General features: G+C 56.9%; 3 protein-coding genes across 4 annotated transcripts; 2 read left to right on the top strand and 1 right to left on the bottom strand.

Annotated features, from left to right (window-relative positions):
* Positions 1 to 1,013: 1,013 nt before the first annotated feature.
* On the bottom strand, positions 1,014 to 8,326 carry CCDC137 (coiled-coil domain containing 137). 2 transcript variants are annotated; one of them, XM_029056939.1, is made up of 6 exons: positions 8,196 to 8,326; positions 6,718 to 6,860; positions 5,637 to 5,868; positions 4,049 to 4,131; positions 2,901 to 2,980; positions 1,014 to 2,228 (listed from the first exon to the last, which is right to left on the bottom strand). In XM_029056939.1, exons 1-6 carry the CDS (start codon positions 8,312 to 8,314, stop codon positions 2,031 to 2,033), a joined length of 855 nt encoding a protein of 284 aa, XP_028912772.1. In that variant the 5' UTR covers positions 8,315 to 8,326; the 3' UTR covers positions 1,014 to 2,030. The 2 variants fall into 2 exon arrangements, with proteins under 2 accessions (XP_028912772.1, XP_028912771.1); XM_029056938.2 differs by lacking the exon at positions 8,196 to 8,326 and having other exon boundaries at positions 6,718 to 7,092.
* A 905-nt stretch (positions 8,327 to 9,231) lies between these two features.
* Positions 9,232 to 11,845, top strand: OXLD1 (oxidoreductase like domain containing 1). Its single transcript, XM_039911013.1, has 2 exons — positions 9,232 to 9,326; positions 11,359 to 11,845. The coding sequence occupies exons 1-2, from the start codon at positions 9,270 to 9,272 to the stop codon at positions 11,671 to 11,673; spliced, it is 372 nt and encodes a 123-aa protein (XP_039766947.1). The 5' UTR covers positions 9,232 to 9,269; the 3' UTR covers positions 11,674 to 11,845.
* A 2,889-nt stretch (positions 11,846 to 14,734) lies between these two features.
* PDE6G (phosphodiesterase 6G) lies at positions 14,735 to 17,268 on the top strand. Its single transcript, XM_029056941.2, has 3 exons — positions 14,735 to 14,954; positions 16,669 to 16,709; positions 17,122 to 17,268. Exons 1-3 carry the CDS (start codon positions 14,806 to 14,808, stop codon positions 17,196 to 17,198), a joined length of 267 nt encoding a protein of 88 aa, XP_028912774.1. The 5' UTR covers positions 14,735 to 14,805; the 3' UTR covers positions 17,199 to 17,268.
* The last annotated feature ends 109 nt before the right edge of the window (positions 17,269 to 17,377 follow it).

Below are 17,377 nucleotides of genomic sequence, written 5' to 3'. Positions count from 1 at the left end.
TAGGTGCAGAGCACCGTACCAAGCGCTTGGAAGGTACAGCTAGGCAAGAGGTAGAGACGATCCCTGCCCGACGACCGGCTCACGGCCTAAAACAAAAGTGGTATTTGTTAAGCACTTACTATGTGCAAAGCACTGGGGGATAACAAGGTGATTAAGTTGTCCCACATGGGGCTCACAGTTTTAATCCCCATTTTACAGATGAGATACCTAAGGCACAGAGAAGTGAAGTGACTTGCCCAAAGTCACACAGCTGGCAAGCAGCAGAGTGGGGATTAGAACCCACAACCTCTTACTCCCAAGACCAGGCTCTTTTCACTGAGCCATGCTACTAGGTGCCCCCCCCCCCCATCATAGTAATTGGTAGATACAGGATAATCAGGTTGTCCCATGTAGGGCTCACAGTCTTCACCCCCCCATTTTACAGATGAGGTCAATGAGGCTCAGAGAAGCAAAGTGACTTGCCCAGTCACGCAGCTGACAAGTGGCAGAGCCGGGATTTGAACCCACGACCTCTGACTCCGTAGCCCAGGCTCTTTCCACTGAGCCACACTCTGGCTTGCCACCCCCCCCCCATCATAATTATGGGATTAAGTGTTTACTATGTGCCAGGCACTGTACTAAACGCTGCAGTGGATCCAAGCAAAGCGGGTTGGACACAGTCCCTGTCCCACGTGGGATTCAGTCTCAGTCCCCCATTTCCAGACGAGGTAACTGAGGCCCAGGGTGAGTGACTTGTCCAAGGTCACACTGCAGCCAAATGGCAGAGTTGGGATCAGAACCCACGGCCTTCCGGCTCCCAGGGCCGTGTTCGAGCTTACAGTCTAGAGGGGGAAGGAGGTGTTAATGTAAAAAAAGAAATTACGGATGCAGACGTGAGTCCTGCGGGGTTGAGGGCGGGGTGAATCAAGGGAGCGATTCAGGGTGACGCAGAAGGGAGTGGGAGACCAGGAAAGGAGGGCTGAGTCAGGGAAGGCTTCTTGGAGGAGACGGGCCCTCCCGTCTCTGAGATTGCATTCATTCATTCAATCGTATTTATTGAGTGCTTACTGTGCGCAGAGGACACGGGGCCCAGACGGCAAAGGGTCCGTGTCCACCCGCTAATATCGTATCCATCCGGGGTTTAATACAGTGCTCGGCGCATGCTAAGCGCCGATCGGATACCACAATCCTTGTTGTTCAGAAGGCGTTGCGCCCATAGCCAACCTCAGCGGTGTCACGTGCCGCATTACCTGTTTGAATCGTCCCCGAGGGCGTAAACTCCAACAAATATTTAAGAGGGACGTCGCTCCTTCCTGCCCGCCCACCTCCCCGAGGGCCGCGGTCCCCCTCAAGTCCAAGACCCGGCTCAGCGCGTCCGGGGGTCACTTCCTGCCCGACTGGGGCCGGACATCCCGTCTGGCTTCGGCCAAGCCCAGGCTTTCCGGCCTGCTTGGGGGTCGGCGGAGGATGGCTCGCGGGAGCCTGTTGGAGAGAGGCGGCCGAGGGGTCCGAGCGAACCGAGAGAAGAGGGCCAAGCTGGGTTTGGGGTCCGATCTCCTCAGAGCCTCGGACCACCCGGGGGAACCGAGAGACGGCTCACGAACGGGTTTCACTGTTGAGGATTTGAGTTTCGGGTGCCCCCTCCCACCGTGCCCACCACCCCAGCCGCGTCGTCTCTGCGGAGGCCAAGGCGGCACCGAAGTTGGAGCCGGAGCGGACGGCCGCTCTCCGGCAGCCATTTCGGGGCCAGCCTGTGGGATTCTGGGAGTCGGGGTCCGGTCGGCCCCCGCCAGTCTGCGTCTGTGGGAAGGAGCCAGGCTGCGGGCCCGAAGCTTTTATTCCCAGAGAAGCGACCCTCGGCGGCTCCTCTCCGAGCCCTCCGAGTCCCAAGAGGCCCAGACGCCGGGGGAAAGAAAGGGGAGGGAATCGCTCCCGAAGCCCCAGGGCCGGGAGAGAGAGGGGAGGCCCGCCTCCCCGTCCCCGCTGCCGGTCCGGGGCCAATTTCCGAGGAAGGCCGGCCCCAAGTCCGACGTCCCCCGTCCTCTGGCGTTTCACCGCGGTTCTTTCCGTCTCCCCCGCGGCGGCTCCGGCCGCTGCCCCTGTCTGAGTTTCTTGAGCTGCCTGTAGGCCTGCACGACCCGCGCCCGCTCTTCCTCCACGATCCGCTGGCGAGCCAGGGAGACGGGGGGCGGCTGGGGACGGCTGCCGGGGGCCAGGAGGGTCTTCAGCAGGAGCTGTTTCTGGCCGGGCTGCGGAAGGGGAAGGGACGCGGGCGGCTGCGGTCAGCGTTCGGTGGCTGGCCTGAGGCCCACCTCCCACCCCTGGCCTGGAATTATCTTATGACTGATATGTATACATCTATAATTCTATTTATTCACATTGATGACTGGCCCCTTATTTTGTTGTCTGTCTCCCCCTTTCTAGACGTGAGCCCGTTGGGTAGGGACCGTCTCTATGCCGAACTGTACTTTCCAAGCGCCTCGTCCAGTACTTTGCACAGAGAAAGCACTCAATAAACACGACTGAATTGAACGAATGAATAAGGGGGAACGCCGAGGCTCGGCCCTCCGGTCATCCGGTCGCATTTACTGAGCGCTTACCGTGGGCAGAACTGGGCTGAGCGCCCGAGAGTACGATACGATAAAGGGACGCCTTCCCTTCCGGCAGAGACCTTACAGTCCAGTGAGGGGGGCGGACGTTAATATAGATAGATGAGGAATGTGGACATAAGGCGTGCGGGGCCGGGAGGGGGAAAAGGAAGAAAAGGAGCGAGTCAGGGCGACAGAGAAGGGAGTGAGAGAAGAACCATCCAGAAGGCCTTCTCAGGCCGCTCAGATGACGGGGGCGAAGCCCGTGTCGGGGCCCGGGGGCCCGGGGTCCGGAATCGGTCTTCCCCCGCCTTCTCCGCGACGTCCCCTTACCTTGTCGCGGCCGATGCTCTTTCTGGGCTTGGCCGTCAGCTCCGGGGGCTGCGTGGCCACCTCGCCAAACTTCACCGGGTCTGGAAGGGCAAGGGGCAGGTGGGATTGGCCCCTTGGCCACCCCTGCGCCCGCCTGAAACGTCTCATTTCCTGACAGAAAATGCAGCTGCCTCGGGGTTAAAGGACCGGGAACCCGCTGTTGGGCAGGGATTGTCCCTATCTGTTGCCGAATTGTACATTCTAAGAGCTTAGTCCAGTGCTCTGCACATAGTAAGCGCTCAATAAATACGACTGAATGAGTGAATAAAGCACAGAGCCTCCCCAGCTCCCCCGACACAGCGGCAGAGCCTGGGCTCTGACAGGGAGAAGACACGGTTCCCAGCCGAGGCCAAGCGAGGCCAGAAGACGTGGGTTCTAATCCCACCACGGGTCTCGGGCAAGCACTTCACTTTTCTGGGCCTCGGTTCCCTCATCTGGAAAATGGGGATGGAGACCGTGAGCCCCACGTGGGACAGGGACCGTGTCCAACCCCATTTGCTTGGATCCACTCCAGCGCTTACTACAGTGCTTAGTCCAACCAGACTACGCTGTAGCGACCGACCGCGTCACTTTCCAAACAGCTGGCACAGAGGAAGAGCTTGATAATAATTATAATAACTATTATGCTCTCTGTTAAGTGCTTACTATGTGCCAGGCACTGTACTAAGCACTGGAGTGGACACAAGCAAATGGGGTTGGACACAGTCTCTGCCCCCCATGAGGCTCACGGTCTCCATCCCCATTTACCAGATAAGAGAACTGAAGCCCAGAGAAGTGAAGGGACTCGCCTAAGGTCCCACGGCAGACATGTGGCAGGCTGGGATTAGAACTCATGACCATCTGAGTCCCGGGCCCCGATAATAATGGTACTGGTTAAGCGCTCACACCTGATCCACCCCTCAGGGAGCAAGGGATCATGATACCAAAATTCAAGGAGCCGCCCTCCCCCAATCTGGGGCGATTAAGCACGACGACGACGGTATCCGTTGAGCGCTTGCTAGTCGCCACACACTGTACTAAGCGTCGGGATAGACACAAGTTCATCAGGATGGACGCTTTCCCCGTCCTACGTGGGGCTCCGGGGTCAGCGTAGGAGGGAGAAGAGCTACCTTGGAACAGTTCCTTTTCCAGCTGGACCTCGGCCTTCTCCTCCTTCCGCCGTCGTGCCTTCTCCAGACGTCGTCTCTGGAACCTGAGGAGCCGAGAGTCGACGCTTTTCATTCGTTCACTCGATGGGATTTATTGAGCGCTTACTGTGTGCAGAGCACTGTACTGAGCTCTTGGGAAAGTAGAGTTCGGCAACAAATAGAGGCGATCACTGCCCGCGACGGGCTCGCAATCTGGAAGGGGGGAACCTTTGACCCGGCGCTTCGGTGCTCACAGACCTCTCGATCCACCAGTGGTATTTATCGAGCGCTTATTAAGTGCTGGGGACTGGACTAGGCACTTGGGAGAGGGCAGTACACGTTCCCTGCCCACAACGAGCTTACAGTACAGTCCTCGAGAAGCTGCGAGGCTCAGTGGCAAGAGCCCGGGCTTGGGAGTCAGAGGTCGTGGGTTCTAATCCCGACTGCGCCACTTGTCGGCTGGGTGACTTTGGGCCAGTCACTTCACTTCTCTGGGCCTCGGTTCCCTCATCTGGAAAAGGGGGATGAAGACTGTGAGCCCCATGCGGGACAACCTGATAACCCTGTATCTCCCCCAGTGCTCAGAACAGTGCTTGACACATAGTAAGCGCTTAACAGATGCCATTATTATTATTATTATGGTTCTTGAGAAGCAGCGTGGCTTAGTGGAAAGAGCCCGGGCTTGGGAGTCAGAGGTGGTGGGTTCTCATCCCCGGTCTGATCCTCTAGACCGTGAGCCCGTCGTCGGGTTGGGATAGTCTCGATTTGTTGCCGAATTTGTTGCTTAGGACAGCGCTCTGCACTTGTCAGCTGTGTGACTGTGGGCAAGTCACTTAACTTCTCCGTGCCTCAGTTCCCTCATCTGTAAAATGGGGATTAACTGTGAGCCTCACGTGGGGCAAGCTGATTACCCTGTATCTCCCCCAGCGCTGAGAACAGTGCTCTGCACATAGTAAGCGCTTAACATATACCAACATTATAGTAAGCGCTCAATAAATACGATTGAATGAATGAACTGATTGATCTGGTCGAATCTTGGGTGGGCATCTGGTGCCACCTACTGGCAGGCCCCCATCATTACAGGCACTAATAATAATAATAATAATAATGTTGGTATTTGTTATTATTATTAACAACAATAATAAGAGCAGCGTGGCTCAGTGGAAAGAGCACGGGCTTTGGAGTCAGGGCTCATGAGTTCGAATCCCACTCTGCCACTTGTCGGCTGCGTGACTGTGGGCGAGTCACTTCACTTCTCTGTGCCTCAGTTCCCTCATCGGTAAAATGGGGATGAAGACCGTGAGCCCCACGTGGGACGACCCGATTCCCCTATGTCTACCCCAGCGCTTAGAACAGTGCTCGGCACATAGTAAGCGCTTAACAAATACCAACATTATTATTATAATAATAATGGTAGCACTTACTATGTGCAGAGCGCTGTTCTAAGCGCTGGGGCAGATACGAGGTCATCAGACCCAACCAACCCCTCACCCACCCAACCCACCCATCCAATTCCTCACCCACCCACCCGCTCATTCCCTCTCCCCCCAGGGCTGGCCGGCCGGCTCACTCTTTCTTCCGCTGGGACTTGTCCTTCTCGGCCCCCGCCTCCGGGTCTTCCGTCTCGGGCTGGCGGTCCAGCTGGTTTTTGGTGAGGAAGAAGACGCGCTCGGTCTCCCGCTCCATGCGGCTGATGTACTGCCTCTCCGACTCGCCCTTCCGCTGCTTGAACTTGGGCACGGGGATGGCGGGTGCGGGGCCTCGCTCCTCCACCTCCAACTTGTGCCTCAAGGCCTCCCGGGCTGGGGGAGGGGAAGGATGACCTCTTCAGCCCGGGGGAGGGAAGGGGAGACCCCCAACCCGGCCCCGCCCCGAGACTCAGGGGGAGAAGGTCACGTTAGACGCAGGGTAGCCTAATCATAATAGCAATAATAACGTTGGCTCGCCGTGGGCAGGGAATGTGTCCGTTTGTAGTCACAACGTCCTCTCCGCAAGCGCTTAGTACGGTGCTCTGCACAGAGTAAGCGCTCAATAATGTTGGTATTTGTTAAGCGCTTACTATGTGCCGAGCACTGTTCTAAGCGCTGGGGTAGACATAGGGGAATCGGGTTGTCCCACGTGGGGCTCACGGTCTTAATCCCCATTTTACAGATGAGGGAACTGAGGCACAGAGAAGTTAAGTGACTTGCCCACAGTCACACAGCCGACAAGTGGCAGAGCTGGGATTCGAACTCATGAGCCCTGACTCCAAAGCCCGTGCTCTTTCCACTGAGCCACGCTGCTTCTCAATAAATACGCCTAAACGAATAATGGTATCTGTTGAGCACATACTAGGCGCGGAGCATAGGGAGCGGGCAGTACAGCGGACACACGGTAAGCGCCTACCAAGCAGTGTGGCTTAGTGGGGAGTGCCCAGACCCGGGAGTCGGAGGGCCCTGGGTTCTAGCCCCGGCTCCGCCGCGTCCGCTGTGTGACCTCGGGCCGCTCACTTCATTTCTCTGGGCCTCAGTTCCCTCATCAGGAAAATGGGGATTGAGAGCCCCATACGGGACGGGGACTGGGTCCAGCCTGATTAACTTGTACCTACCCCAGCGCTTAGAACAGTGTCAGGGCAGCACGATAGTTATTATCACCAAACTCCATCCACTCACCCGCTTTCCTCTTCTTCTTGCTGCTGGGTTTCTTCATCTCCTCGCGGCTCTTCATGATCTCCCGCAGCCGGAAGGGGATGCCCTGGTCGTCCGGATTCCTGGGTCTGGAGTTCACTTTCTTCTTCTCCTCCTCTTCTCCTCGGCTAGAACGGGAGCCACCGCGTGAGGATCCGGGCCCCGGCGGGTGGGGAGGCCACGCAATCCCCCCAGGAGCGCAACGTGAAGCAGCAGCACGACCTAACGGGTGGAGCTCGGGCCCGAGTTCTAATTCCGGCTCCGCCACTCCTCTGCTGGGTGACTTGGAGCGAGTCATTTTACTACTCTGTCAACCGTATTTGAGCCCTTACTGTGTGCTGAAGCGCTGGACTGAACGCTTGGGAGGGCACGATAACGACGGCATTGTTTAAGCGCTTACTTGGTGCCGGGCACTGTAATAATAATGTTGGTATTTGTTAAGCGCTTACTAGGTGCCGAGCACTGTTCTAAGCGCTGGGGTAGATACAGGGGAATCAGGTCCCATGCGGGGCTCACGGTCTTAATCCCCATTTTCCAGATGAGGTAACTGAGGCACAGAGAGGTTAAGTGACTTGCCCAAAGTCACACAGCTGACAAGCGGCGGACCTGGGATTAGAACCCACGGCCTCTGACTCCTAAGCCCGTGCTCTTTCCGCTGAGCCATGCTGCTGCGGAGACGAGCAAATTGAGTCGGACGCAGTCCCCCGTCCCGGGTGGGACTCGCAGTCTCAACCCCCATTTTACAGATGGGGGGAACTGAGGCCCAGAGAAATGAAGCGACTTGCCCAAGGTCCCACAGCAGACGATGGCCTAATGGACAGCGAACGGGCCTGGGAGTCAGAAGGTCATGGGTTCTAATCCCGTCTCCGCCACGTGCCTGCTGTGTGACCCTGGGCAAGTCACTTTGCTTTTCTGGGCCTCAGTTATGTCATCTGTCAAATGGGGATGAGGACTGAGCCCCACGTGGGACAACCTGCTGAATTTGTATCCCAGTCCGGCGTTTAGAACAGTGCTTGGCACGCAGTAAGCGCTTAACAGAAACCATCATTATTATCATGATTACGAGCGCTTAGTACAGTGCTTTGCACACCCTAAGCACTCGGCATATACGATCAAATGTTGCCGAATTGCCCATTCCAAGCGCTTAGTACAGTGCTCGGCACGTAGTAAGCGCTCACTAAATACTACTGGATGAACACCCAACCCCCCCCCCCCCAGGCTGACTGATCTGGGGGGGCCACGATGCAACCAATGGTGCACTGTGCCAAGCGCTTGGGGGCGTCCACGCTTTAGTGGCAAGAGCCCGGGCTTGGGAGTCGGAGGCCGTGGGTTCGAATCCCGCCGCCCTCCAGCTGTGTGACCTTGGGCCAGTGGCTTCCCTTCTCCGGGCCTCGGTGAGCTCATCTGGAAAATGGGTTTGGAGGCCGGGTGCCCCAAGTGGGGACAAGCTGGGGGTCAGGTACCTGAGCGGATGGCGCGGCCCCGGGGGACGGGGACCGGGACCGGGACCGGGACCGGGCCGGAGGCCTGCGGCCCCTCCTCGCCCCGCTGGTCGCCCGCGGCCGCGGCCCGCTCGCCCCATTGCAAAGCCCACTCTCCCCCACGTGGCCGCCCTCCCGCCCTTTTCAGCCCGCCCCCTCGGCTCCTCCACCCCCTATTGGTCCACAGCCCCCCCCTGCCGCCCGGCCATTGGCCCAGGCGGCCGTCACTCATATGGCGGGCGAGGCCGGAGCCGCCTCCCCAGCTCCCTACGTAGCTCCGCCCCCTCAGCTCCTCCACCGCTTATTGGTCCACAGCCCACCCCCGCCACCCTTCCATTGGTCGACATGGCCGTCACTCCTACAACGGTCCTCCCCATCTGCCGCCCGCCGCTTTTAGACCGCCCCCTCAGTTCCGCCGCCGTCTATTGGTCCACAGCCCACCCTGCCACCCTTCCATTGGTCGACATGGCCGTCACTCCTGCAACGGTCCGCCCCATCTTCCTCCTGCTGCTTTAAGACCGCCCCCTCGGCTCCTCCACCGCCTATTGGTCCAGAGCGCCACCCTGCCACCCGGCCATTGGTCGAGGTGACCGTCACTCCTACAACGATCCTCTCCTTTCGTAGCTCCCCTCCCCTTTCAGCCCGGCTCTTCGGCTCCTCCATCGTCTATTGGTCCACAGCGGCGCCCTCCCCCCGGCCATTGGTCCGGTCGGCCGTCACTCATAGCCCGGGCCTCGAGGGCAGGCCCGGAGCCGCCTCCCCACGCACGCCCCCTGCCTCCCCTTTCGGCCCGCCTCCTCAGCCCCTCCCTCGCCTATTGGTCCATAGCCGCACCCTGCGTACTCGTCGATTGGCCGAGGCGCCCGTCACTCATAAAACATTCTCTAGGGCACCTCCTCGACTCCTCACTCGCCCCCCTCCCTCTTGCCCCTTCAAGCCCCGCCCTCCCGTCACTCCTATTGGCCAGGAGCGGCGGGACGCGCCCTGCGATTGGTCACCTCGGCCGTCAGTCACAGAGCGCCGGTCTTGGGCTGCTGGGGAAAGGGGGCCGAGGCGATGCTGCTGCGGACCGTGGCCGCCAACGCCCGGGCAACTACCCGGATAAACATCCGGGTAAATACCCGGTTCGCGGCCCGCAGAAATGCCCGGATGTTGCCCCGGCCGGGGGAAGCTAAAGGCCTGAAGGCCTCCAGAGGTCAAAGGTCACGGCGGCGGGGTCAGGGGAGGAGAATTAAAATAATACTACCATTAAGAATGGTGTCTGTTAAGCGCTTACTACGTGCCAAGCGCTGTCCTAAGCGCTGGGGTCATCAGGTGGTCCCGTGTGATGCCAAATGGTACCTCCCAAGCGCTTAGGACAGCGCTTGGCACCCAGCAAGCGCTCACTGAATACGATTGAGTGAATGATTGAAGCCCCATTTGACAGAGGAGGGAACTGAGGCACAGAGAAGCGAAGGAACTTCCCCAAAGTCCCACAGCTGAGAGGTCGCGGAGCCCGGGATTAGAACCCACGACCTCGGACTCCCTAGCCCGGTCTCTTGCCACTAGGCCACGCTGCTTCTCCAATAATAATAATAATAATAATGGTGATATTTGTCAGGTGCTTACTATGTGCCCAGCACTGTGCTAAGTGCAGGGGTGGACCATAAACTCACCATCTTAAGCCCCATTTTACAGATGAGCTGAAATGCCTGCAGTAAAAGCAGCAGCGTGCACGAGAAGCAGCGTGGCTCAGTGGAAAGAGCACGGGCTTTGGAGTCAGGGCTCATGAGTTCGAATCCCAGCTCTGCCACTTGTCGGCTGTGTGACTGTGGGCGAGTCACTTAACTTCTCTGGGCCTCAGTTCCCTCATCTGTAAAATGGGGATTAAGACTGTGAGCCCCACATGGGACAACCTGATTCCCCTATGTTTACCCCAGCGCTTAGAACAGTGCTCGGCACATAGTAAGCGCTTAACAAATACCAACATTATTATTATTATTATTAAAATAAGCCCCATAATTATCATTATTATTTTTAGAGAAATTTGAAGACCAGCGTGGCCCAGTGGAAAGGAGCCCGGGCCTGGGAGTCAGAAGGACCTGAGTTCTCCTCCCGGCTCGGCCACTTGTCTCCTGGGTGACCTTGGGCAAGTCACTTCACTTCTCTGTGCCTCAGTTACCTCATCTGTAAAATGGGGATTAACTGTGAGCCTCACGTGGGACACCCTGATGACCCTGTATCTCCCCCAGCACTTAGAACAGTGCTCTGCACATAGTAAGCGCTTAACAAATACCAACATTGTTATTATTATTTCACTTTTGCAGCCCACGTTTCCCTCATCTGCAAAATGGGGATTAAATCCTCCGATTTAGAGATTTAGCCCATGTGGTGAGGATCTTGTACCTTCCCCTAGCACTCAGAACAGTGCTTGGCACAGAGTAAATGTTACAGATACCCATAAAAGCAGCAAGATGTGGTGGAGGGAGAGCCCAGGCCTGGGAGTGCAAAGTCCTGGGTTCTAATCCCGGCTCCACTACGTGTCGGCTGCGTGACCTGGGGCAAGTCGCTTCGCTTCTCTGGGCCTCGGTTCCCTCATCTGGAAAATGGGGATGGAGGCCGGGAGCCCCACGTGGGCCAGGGACCGGGTCCAACCGATTTACTTGGATCCACCCCGGTGCTTCGCACAGGGCCTGGCACGTAGTAAGCGCTTAATACGTACCGTTATTATTATGATTGCTTAGAGAAGCAGCGTGGCTCAGTGGAAAGAGCACGGGCTTTGGAGTCAGGGCTCATGAGTTCGAATCCCAGCTCTGCCACTTGTCGGCTATGTGACTGTGGGCGAGTCACTTAACTTCTCTGTGCCTCAGTTCCCTCATCTGTAAAATGGGGATGAAGACCGTGAGCCCCACGTGGGACGACCCGATTCCCCTATGTCTACCCCAGCGCTTAGAACAGTGCTCGGCACATAGTAAGCGCTTAACAAATACCAACATTATTATGATTGTGAAAAGACTGAATTCCCATTGACCCCTCAATCGGGGACCGGGGGAAGGGACTCTTGGCGTCCGATTTGGGGAGCCCCAAGGTGGCGGCGGGGGAGGTCGAGGCGGCCGATGTCGGCCGCCTACCAGGCAGGTAACCGATTTATTCGCACCGCCCCCAGGATCGGCTCCGATGCCTCAGTTTCTCCGGGCCCCGAGGCGGCTCCGGGCCGGACCCGTCCGGGGAGGCCCGTGGAGAAGGCGACCCCCGGGCCGAGGAGGGGACCCCGCGGCCGCCCGTCCCCCCGCCCCCCACAAACTGCTGCATGAGCGGCTGCCCCAACTGCGTGTGGCTCGCTTACGCCGAGGAGCTGGGGCGCCGCTTCCAAGATGGCGGGGAGAAGGCCTTGGCCGCCGTGGAGGAGCAGGTCCGCGACGAGAACGTCAAGGCTTTCATCAAGATGGAGATCCGACTGCGCATGAAGGACGGAGGCTGAGGGCGGACCCCGGTCGACGGCCGCCCGGCTCCCGTCTTCGGCCCCTGAGGATTGCGGGCCTTCCTTTCCGAGGAACATTTTGCCCTGAGAGGACCTCGGGGTGGAGGAGAGGTTATTTATGCATTCTCTGCTGCATCTCTGCCTGAGAATAAACACCCCAACGCGCCCAGAATTCCTCTCTTCGCTGCTTTCTTTTTCTATATATATAATAATAATAACTGTGGTATTTGTGAAGCGCTTACTACGTACCAGGCACTGTTCTGAGCGCCTGGGGAGATACGAGCTGCTCAGGTCGGACACAGTTCCTGCCCATCGCGGGGCTCGCAGACTTAACCCCCATTTTCCAGATGAGGGAACTGAGGCCCAGAGAATAGTAATAGTGCTTAGCACATAGTAAGTGTGTAACAACAATTTAATGGTACTAAAATAACATTTACTGGATTCTGAGGCCAGATCTGTCAGTCAGGGGAGGAGGAAGGGTTGCCTGCGTCTATTGGGGGAGCTCATTTATCTCCCAGATAAGAGGATTATGGCTCTCCTTTCTTTAGTGATTAAACTAAATCTATTCTCTTGGTCTCTTATATACACACCCGCACGTGTATCTATCAGATATGATTATGGATGTAATAATAATTATGGCATATGTTAAGCGCTTAACTACGTGCCAGGTACTGTACTAAGCACCGGGGTGGATACAGATACAAGCAGATGGGGTTGGACACTGTCCCTGTCCCACGTGGGGCTCACTGTCTCCATCCCCATTTTACAGAGGAGGGAACTGAGGCCCAGGGAAGTGAAGTGACTGGCCCGCAGTCACACGGCTGACAGGCGGCCGAGTCGGGATCAGAACCCACGACCTCTGACTCCCATCCCGGGCTCTTTCCACTGAGCCGCACTGCTTCTCAATATGTGTGTGTATCGGATCCTCCTGTTTGATAAAGAAGCACGTTTTATTTATATATATAGAGAGAGAGAAATACCGTACATTTATTGATATATAATAATAATGGTATTTGTTAAGCGCTTACTCTGTGCCGAGCACTGTTGTAAGCGCCGAGATAAGTTGTCCCACCTGGGGCTCGCTGTCTCCATCCCCATTTTCCAGAGGAGGTCACTGAGGCCCAGAGAAGTGAAGTGACTTGCCCCAGGTCACACAGCAGACAAGTGGGGGAGCTGGGATTAGAACCCAGGACCTCTGACTCCCAAGCCCGCCCTCTTGTCACTGAGCCTCGCTGCTTCCCCATATGTACGTATATATACACAATATACATATATATTATAAAAATAGCTTCATGATCGCCTTTCCCTCCGCTAATTGATCAATCAGTGGTATTTACTGAGCGCTTCCTATGTGCAGAACACTGTAGTAAGCACTTAGGAGAGTACAATATAACCATAGCTGTATTCCCTGCCCATAATGAAATTCAAACATGAATTTCTAGCTCGTGAGCCCGTTGTTGAGTGGGTGTCTCTACCTGTTGCCGAATTGTACTTTCCAAGCTGCTTAGTCCAGTGCTCTGCACACGGCGAGCGCTCAATAAATACGATCGAATGAGTATAAATAAATAAATGACAGATTTGGACAGAAGCGCTGTAAGCCCGTCAAAGGGCAGGGACTGTATCTGTTACCGATCTGACCATTCCAAGCGCTTAGTCCCAGTGCTCTGCACATAGTAAGCGCTCAATAAATACTATTGAATGAATGAATGGGAAGGAAGAATAATAAAGGAAGCAAGTCCTAAGTGTTCAGTACAATGCTCTGCACATAGTCAACGCTCAATAAATGCCACTGATGGAGACAATCAAGGAAGCGCTTAACAAAGACCGTGATTATTACTGTCGTTCGTTCATCCATTCAATCGTATTTATTGATCGCCTACTGTGTGCAGAGCACTGTACTAAGCGCTTGGGAGAGGACAGTTCAGCAACAGATAGAGGCGATCGCTGCCCACAGCGGGCTCACAGTCTAGCCTAGTTTGGGCAAGTCTTCTCTGGGCCTCAGTGACCTCATCTGTCAAATGGGGCTGAAGACTGTGAGCCCCTCGTGGGCCAGCCCGATGACCTCGTATCTCCCCTGGCGCTTGGGACGGTGCTTGGCACCTAGTAGGCATTTAACAAATACCATCACGTCGTTATTAGATCTAAAAACGACGTGATGGTATTTACGAAGGGCTTACTAGGTGCCAAGCACCGGACTGAGAACGTTATTAATGGGCAAAGGCGGGACCGCTTCAGTCTCCCTTCGCTTCTGAACTTCACGGGCCCCTTCAAGGACACACCTGGTCCGATTCTGCAACCCGTCGCGCCCCCCGGGGCCACCCCTTCCCCGCCCTCCGCCCCAAAGGATTCTCCCCCTGCCCTTAATCCCCAGGAGGGGATTGATTGTCCCCTGTCATCGAGAAGCTCATTAGGGAGACACCGTAGCCAGGAGGATCGTAATCCAATTACCTGGAGGGGGATAAATCCCCGTCTGCCGCATCCCGCTCTGAGCCACCAGGTGAAGGAAGAGGGAAGAGATTGGGGGGCAGAACAGCCGAGAGCCACCCCCTCTGAGGGCAAGGAGGGGAGGTGAGTAATAATAACGATGTTAATAATTATAATGATGGCCCGTTCGGCGCTTACTACGTGCCAGGCACCGTTTGAAGCGCCGGGGAAGTTACAGGTTAAGGGGGTCGTCCCGGTGTGGGGCTCACGGTCTTAGTCCCCATTTTACAGAGGAGGAAACGGAGGGCGGAGAAGTGAAGCGACTCGACCGAAGTCGCACAGCCGGCAAGTGGTGGTATCTGTTAAGTACTCCCTGCGTGCCGGGAACTGTACTGAGCGCTGGGCTGGGTCCAAGCAGATGGGGTCGGACCCAGTCCCTGTCCCCCGGGAGGCTCACGGTCTTCATCCCCATTTTCCGGATGAGGGGAGTGAGGCCCAGGGGAGCGAAGTGAGTGGGCACCCGGCGGACAGGTGGCGGGGGCGGGATTAGAACCCACGGCCTCGGACTCCCAAAGCCCGGGCTCTCCCCGCTTCCGTCAGCGGTCGGTCGCCCCTCCTCTCCCTCCCAGGCCGCGCAAGCCGGAGCCGGGGGAAGACCTCGGCGGGACTGACCTCTGACCCCTCGCGGCCCCCCACCCCGGCCCCGCCATGAGCCTGGAGCCGCCGCCCAGGGCCGAGCCGAAGTCAGCCACCAGGGTGACCGGCGGCCCCGTCACCCCCAGGAAGGGACCCCCCAAATTCAAGCAACGGCAGACCCGGCAGTTCAAGAGCAAGCCCCCCAAGAAAGGCGTGCAGGGGTAAGACCGGTTTTTCTTTAAACGGCATTTCTTAGGCGCTCATTCATTCATTCATCAGTATTTATTGAGCGCCTACTATGTGCAGAGCACTGTACCAAGCGCTCGGAACGTACATTCGGCGACAGAATCTACGCCAGCGCTTAGTACCGCGTGCCAGGCACGTAGTAAGAGCTCGCTATGTGCCTGGTACTGTCCTCAGCTCCGGGGGAAACACGGGCTCTGTGCCGAGTCCCAATTCTCCTGTCTTGCCCTCTGCCAAGCACTCAGTACAGTCCTCCGCACGTAGGTAGCCGACTTGTACATTCCCAGCGCTTAGCACACTGCTCTGCACATAGTAAGCGCTCAGTAAATACTACTGAATGAATATGTAAGCGCTCGATAAATACCATCGATTGAGGAAGCGCGGGGGGAGGCGCAAGAAAAATAATATTTTTGAAGGGTATCCGTTAAGCTCTTGTTATGTTCGTTCAGTCGTATTTATTGAGCGCTTACCGAGCGCGAAGCACCGTACAGAACGCTTGGGAGAGAATGTTGTGTCAGTCAGTGGTATTTATCAATCTCCTTTTTTTTATCCTAGCGGTATTTAAGCACCTACTGAGTGCATACTGAGGGATAGAAACAAGCTAATCAGGTGGGACCCAGCGGGGTTCACCGTCTCCATCCCCATTTTCCAGAAGAGGAAACCGAGTCCCAGAGAAGTGAAGCGACCGGCCCAAGGTCACCCAGCGGACAAGTGGCGGGGGCAGGATTAGAACCCAGGTCCTTCCGACCCCCCAGCCCGCGCTCTTACCCACTAGGCCACGCGGCATCTGGTTGGCAGAGGTGGCCGATAGTGCTCTGCACACGGTAGGCGCTCAGTGAATACGACCGAATGAATGGACGGATGAATCCAGAGCTTAGTAATGACAACTCGAGGTGAAGCAGAGCGGCCTAGTGGGTAGACCCTGGGCCTGGGAGTCAGAGGACCTGGGTTCTGATCCCGGCTCCGCCACTTGTCTGCTGCTGGGTGACCTTGGACGTGTCACTTTACTTGCCCGGTCCTCAGTCCCCTCATTTGCAAAAGGGGGGTGAAGACCGGCAGCCCCAAGCGGGACAGGGATTGTGTCCAAACTGATTAGCTTGTAGCTACCCTGGCACTCGGTACGGTGCCTGATACAAAGTAAGTGCTTAACAAGCACCTTAAATAAAACAAAGCCAAACGGAATTTTTTTTTAAAAAAAGAGAAAACTTCACCTCTTCCGTCTCCTCGGTGTACTCGGTCTCCATCGTCTCCACGGTCTCCTCCGTCTCCACGGTCTCCTCCGTCTCCTCTCTCTCTACCATCTCCTCTGCCTCCACCTGTCTCCACTATCTCTGTCTGCAACGTCTCCTCCATCTCTCCTGTCTTCACCCTCTCCTCCGTCTCTACCGCCTCCTCCATCTCCCCCGTCTCCCCCGTCTCCTCCGTGTCTTCACCCTGTCCCCCATCTTTCCTGCCTTCTCCATGTCCGCGGTCTCCCCCACCTCCACTATCTCCTACGTCTCCTCCGTCTCTCCCGTCTTCACCCTCTCCTCCATCTCCCCAGTCTCCTCTTGTCTCTGCCGTCTCCTCTGTCTCCATTTCCTCTCTCTCCTCCATCTCTCCGCTCTGCACCCTCTCCTCCGTCTCTCCCGCCTCCTCCGTCTCCACGGTCTCCCCCCGTCTCCTCTGTCTCTGAGTCTCTGGTTCTTTCAGGTTCGGGGATGACATTCCCGGCATGGAAGGATTAGGGACAGGTAAGGGATCGGGATCCCCCCGGCGGGCCGCGGGAGGGGAGAGACGACCGTGAAGCCTGAAGGCCAGAGAGCCCCCCTCCCCGCTCAGCCCCCCGACGGACCGAACCCCTCTCCTCCGCCGTCCCCCGACCCCCGTCCAACTGGTCACCCGGGGCCCGTTGTAGAAAACCCAGTTTAGGGGCTGAGGGCAGAGAAGGTAGGGTAGCCCAAGAGCTGGGGAAGACCTCCCCCCTTCCCCACAGAACCCCCCCTTCTTCAACCCCCTAGGGCCCAGGGCGGCTTGCGTCTCCCGATTAGCTTGTTATCTCCCCCGGCGCTCAGAACGGCGCCTGCCACATAGTGAGCGCTCAACCCTTACCGTCATATTACAGCCAGCACGGTGACCTAACTGTCCTCTCCTTCTGCCTTCCAGACATCACCGTCATCTGCCCGTGGGAAGCTTTTAACCACCTGGAACTCCACGAGCTGGCTCAATACGGCATCATCTAGTCAGTCGGATTCACTGAGCGCTTACTGCGTGCCGAGCACTGGACTGAGCGCTTGGGGGAGGGCGACAGAACAATAGAACAGACCCACTCCCTGCCCGCAGCGAGCTTCCAGTCTAGAGGGGGAGACGGACGTGAGTAGAAATAAATAAAATGGCAGACATAAGCGGTGTGGGGCTGGGA

Source organism: Ornithorhynchus anatinus, unplaced genomic scaffold, assembly GCF_004115215.2.
Source record: "Ornithorhynchus anatinus isolate Pmale09 unplaced genomic scaffold, mOrnAna1.pri.v4 scaffold_264_arrow_ctg1, whole genome shotgun sequence".
NCBI lineage: Eukaryota > Metazoa > Chordata > Mammalia > Monotremata > Ornithorhynchidae > Ornithorhynchus > Ornithorhynchus anatinus.
Note: the sequence above shows the minus strand (reverse complement) of the source record. Positions and strands in the feature narration are given on the sequence as shown.

What these genes read in the sequence shown, in the direction of transcription:
- CCDC137 (XM_029056938.2), bottom strand. Translation starts at nt 7,030, where the DNA reads ATGACTCGCTCCAAGTCACCCAGCAGAGGAGTGGCGGAGCCGGAATTA. An exon ending in CAAGAAGAAGAGGAAAGCGG is followed by an intron (nt 5,869 to 6,717) that starts GTGAGTGGATGG and finishes CCCCTCCCCCAG; the next exon opens with CCCGGGAGGCCTTGAGGCAC. An exon ending in AAGTCCCAGCGGAAGAAAGA is followed by an intron (nt 4,132 to 5,636) that starts GTGAGCCGGCCG and finishes TCGGCTCCTCAG; the next exon opens with GTTCCAGAGACGACGTCTGG.
- OXLD1 (XM_039911013.1), top strand. Translation starts at nt 9,270, where the DNA reads ATGCTGCTGCGGACCGTGGCCGCCAACGCCCGGGCAACTACCCGGATA. An exon ending in CTACCCGGATAAACATCCGG is followed by an intron (nt 9,327 to 11,358) that starts GTAAATACCCGG and finishes CACCGCCCCCAG; the next exon opens with GATCGGCTCCGATGCCTCAG.
- PDE6G (XM_029056941.2), top strand. Translation starts at nt 14,806, where the DNA reads ATGAGCCTGGAGCCGCCGCCCAGGGCCGAGCCGAAGTCAGCCACCAGG. An exon ending in CCCAAGAAAGGCGTGCAGGG is followed by an intron (nt 14,955 to 16,668) that starts GTAAGACCGGTT and finishes TGGTTCTTTCAG; the next exon opens with GTTCGGGGATGACATTCCCG. An exon ending in CATGGAAGGATTAGGGACAG is followed by an intron (nt 16,710 to 17,121) that starts GTAAGGGATCGG and finishes TCTGCCTTCCAG; the next exon opens with ACATCACCGTCATCTGCCCG.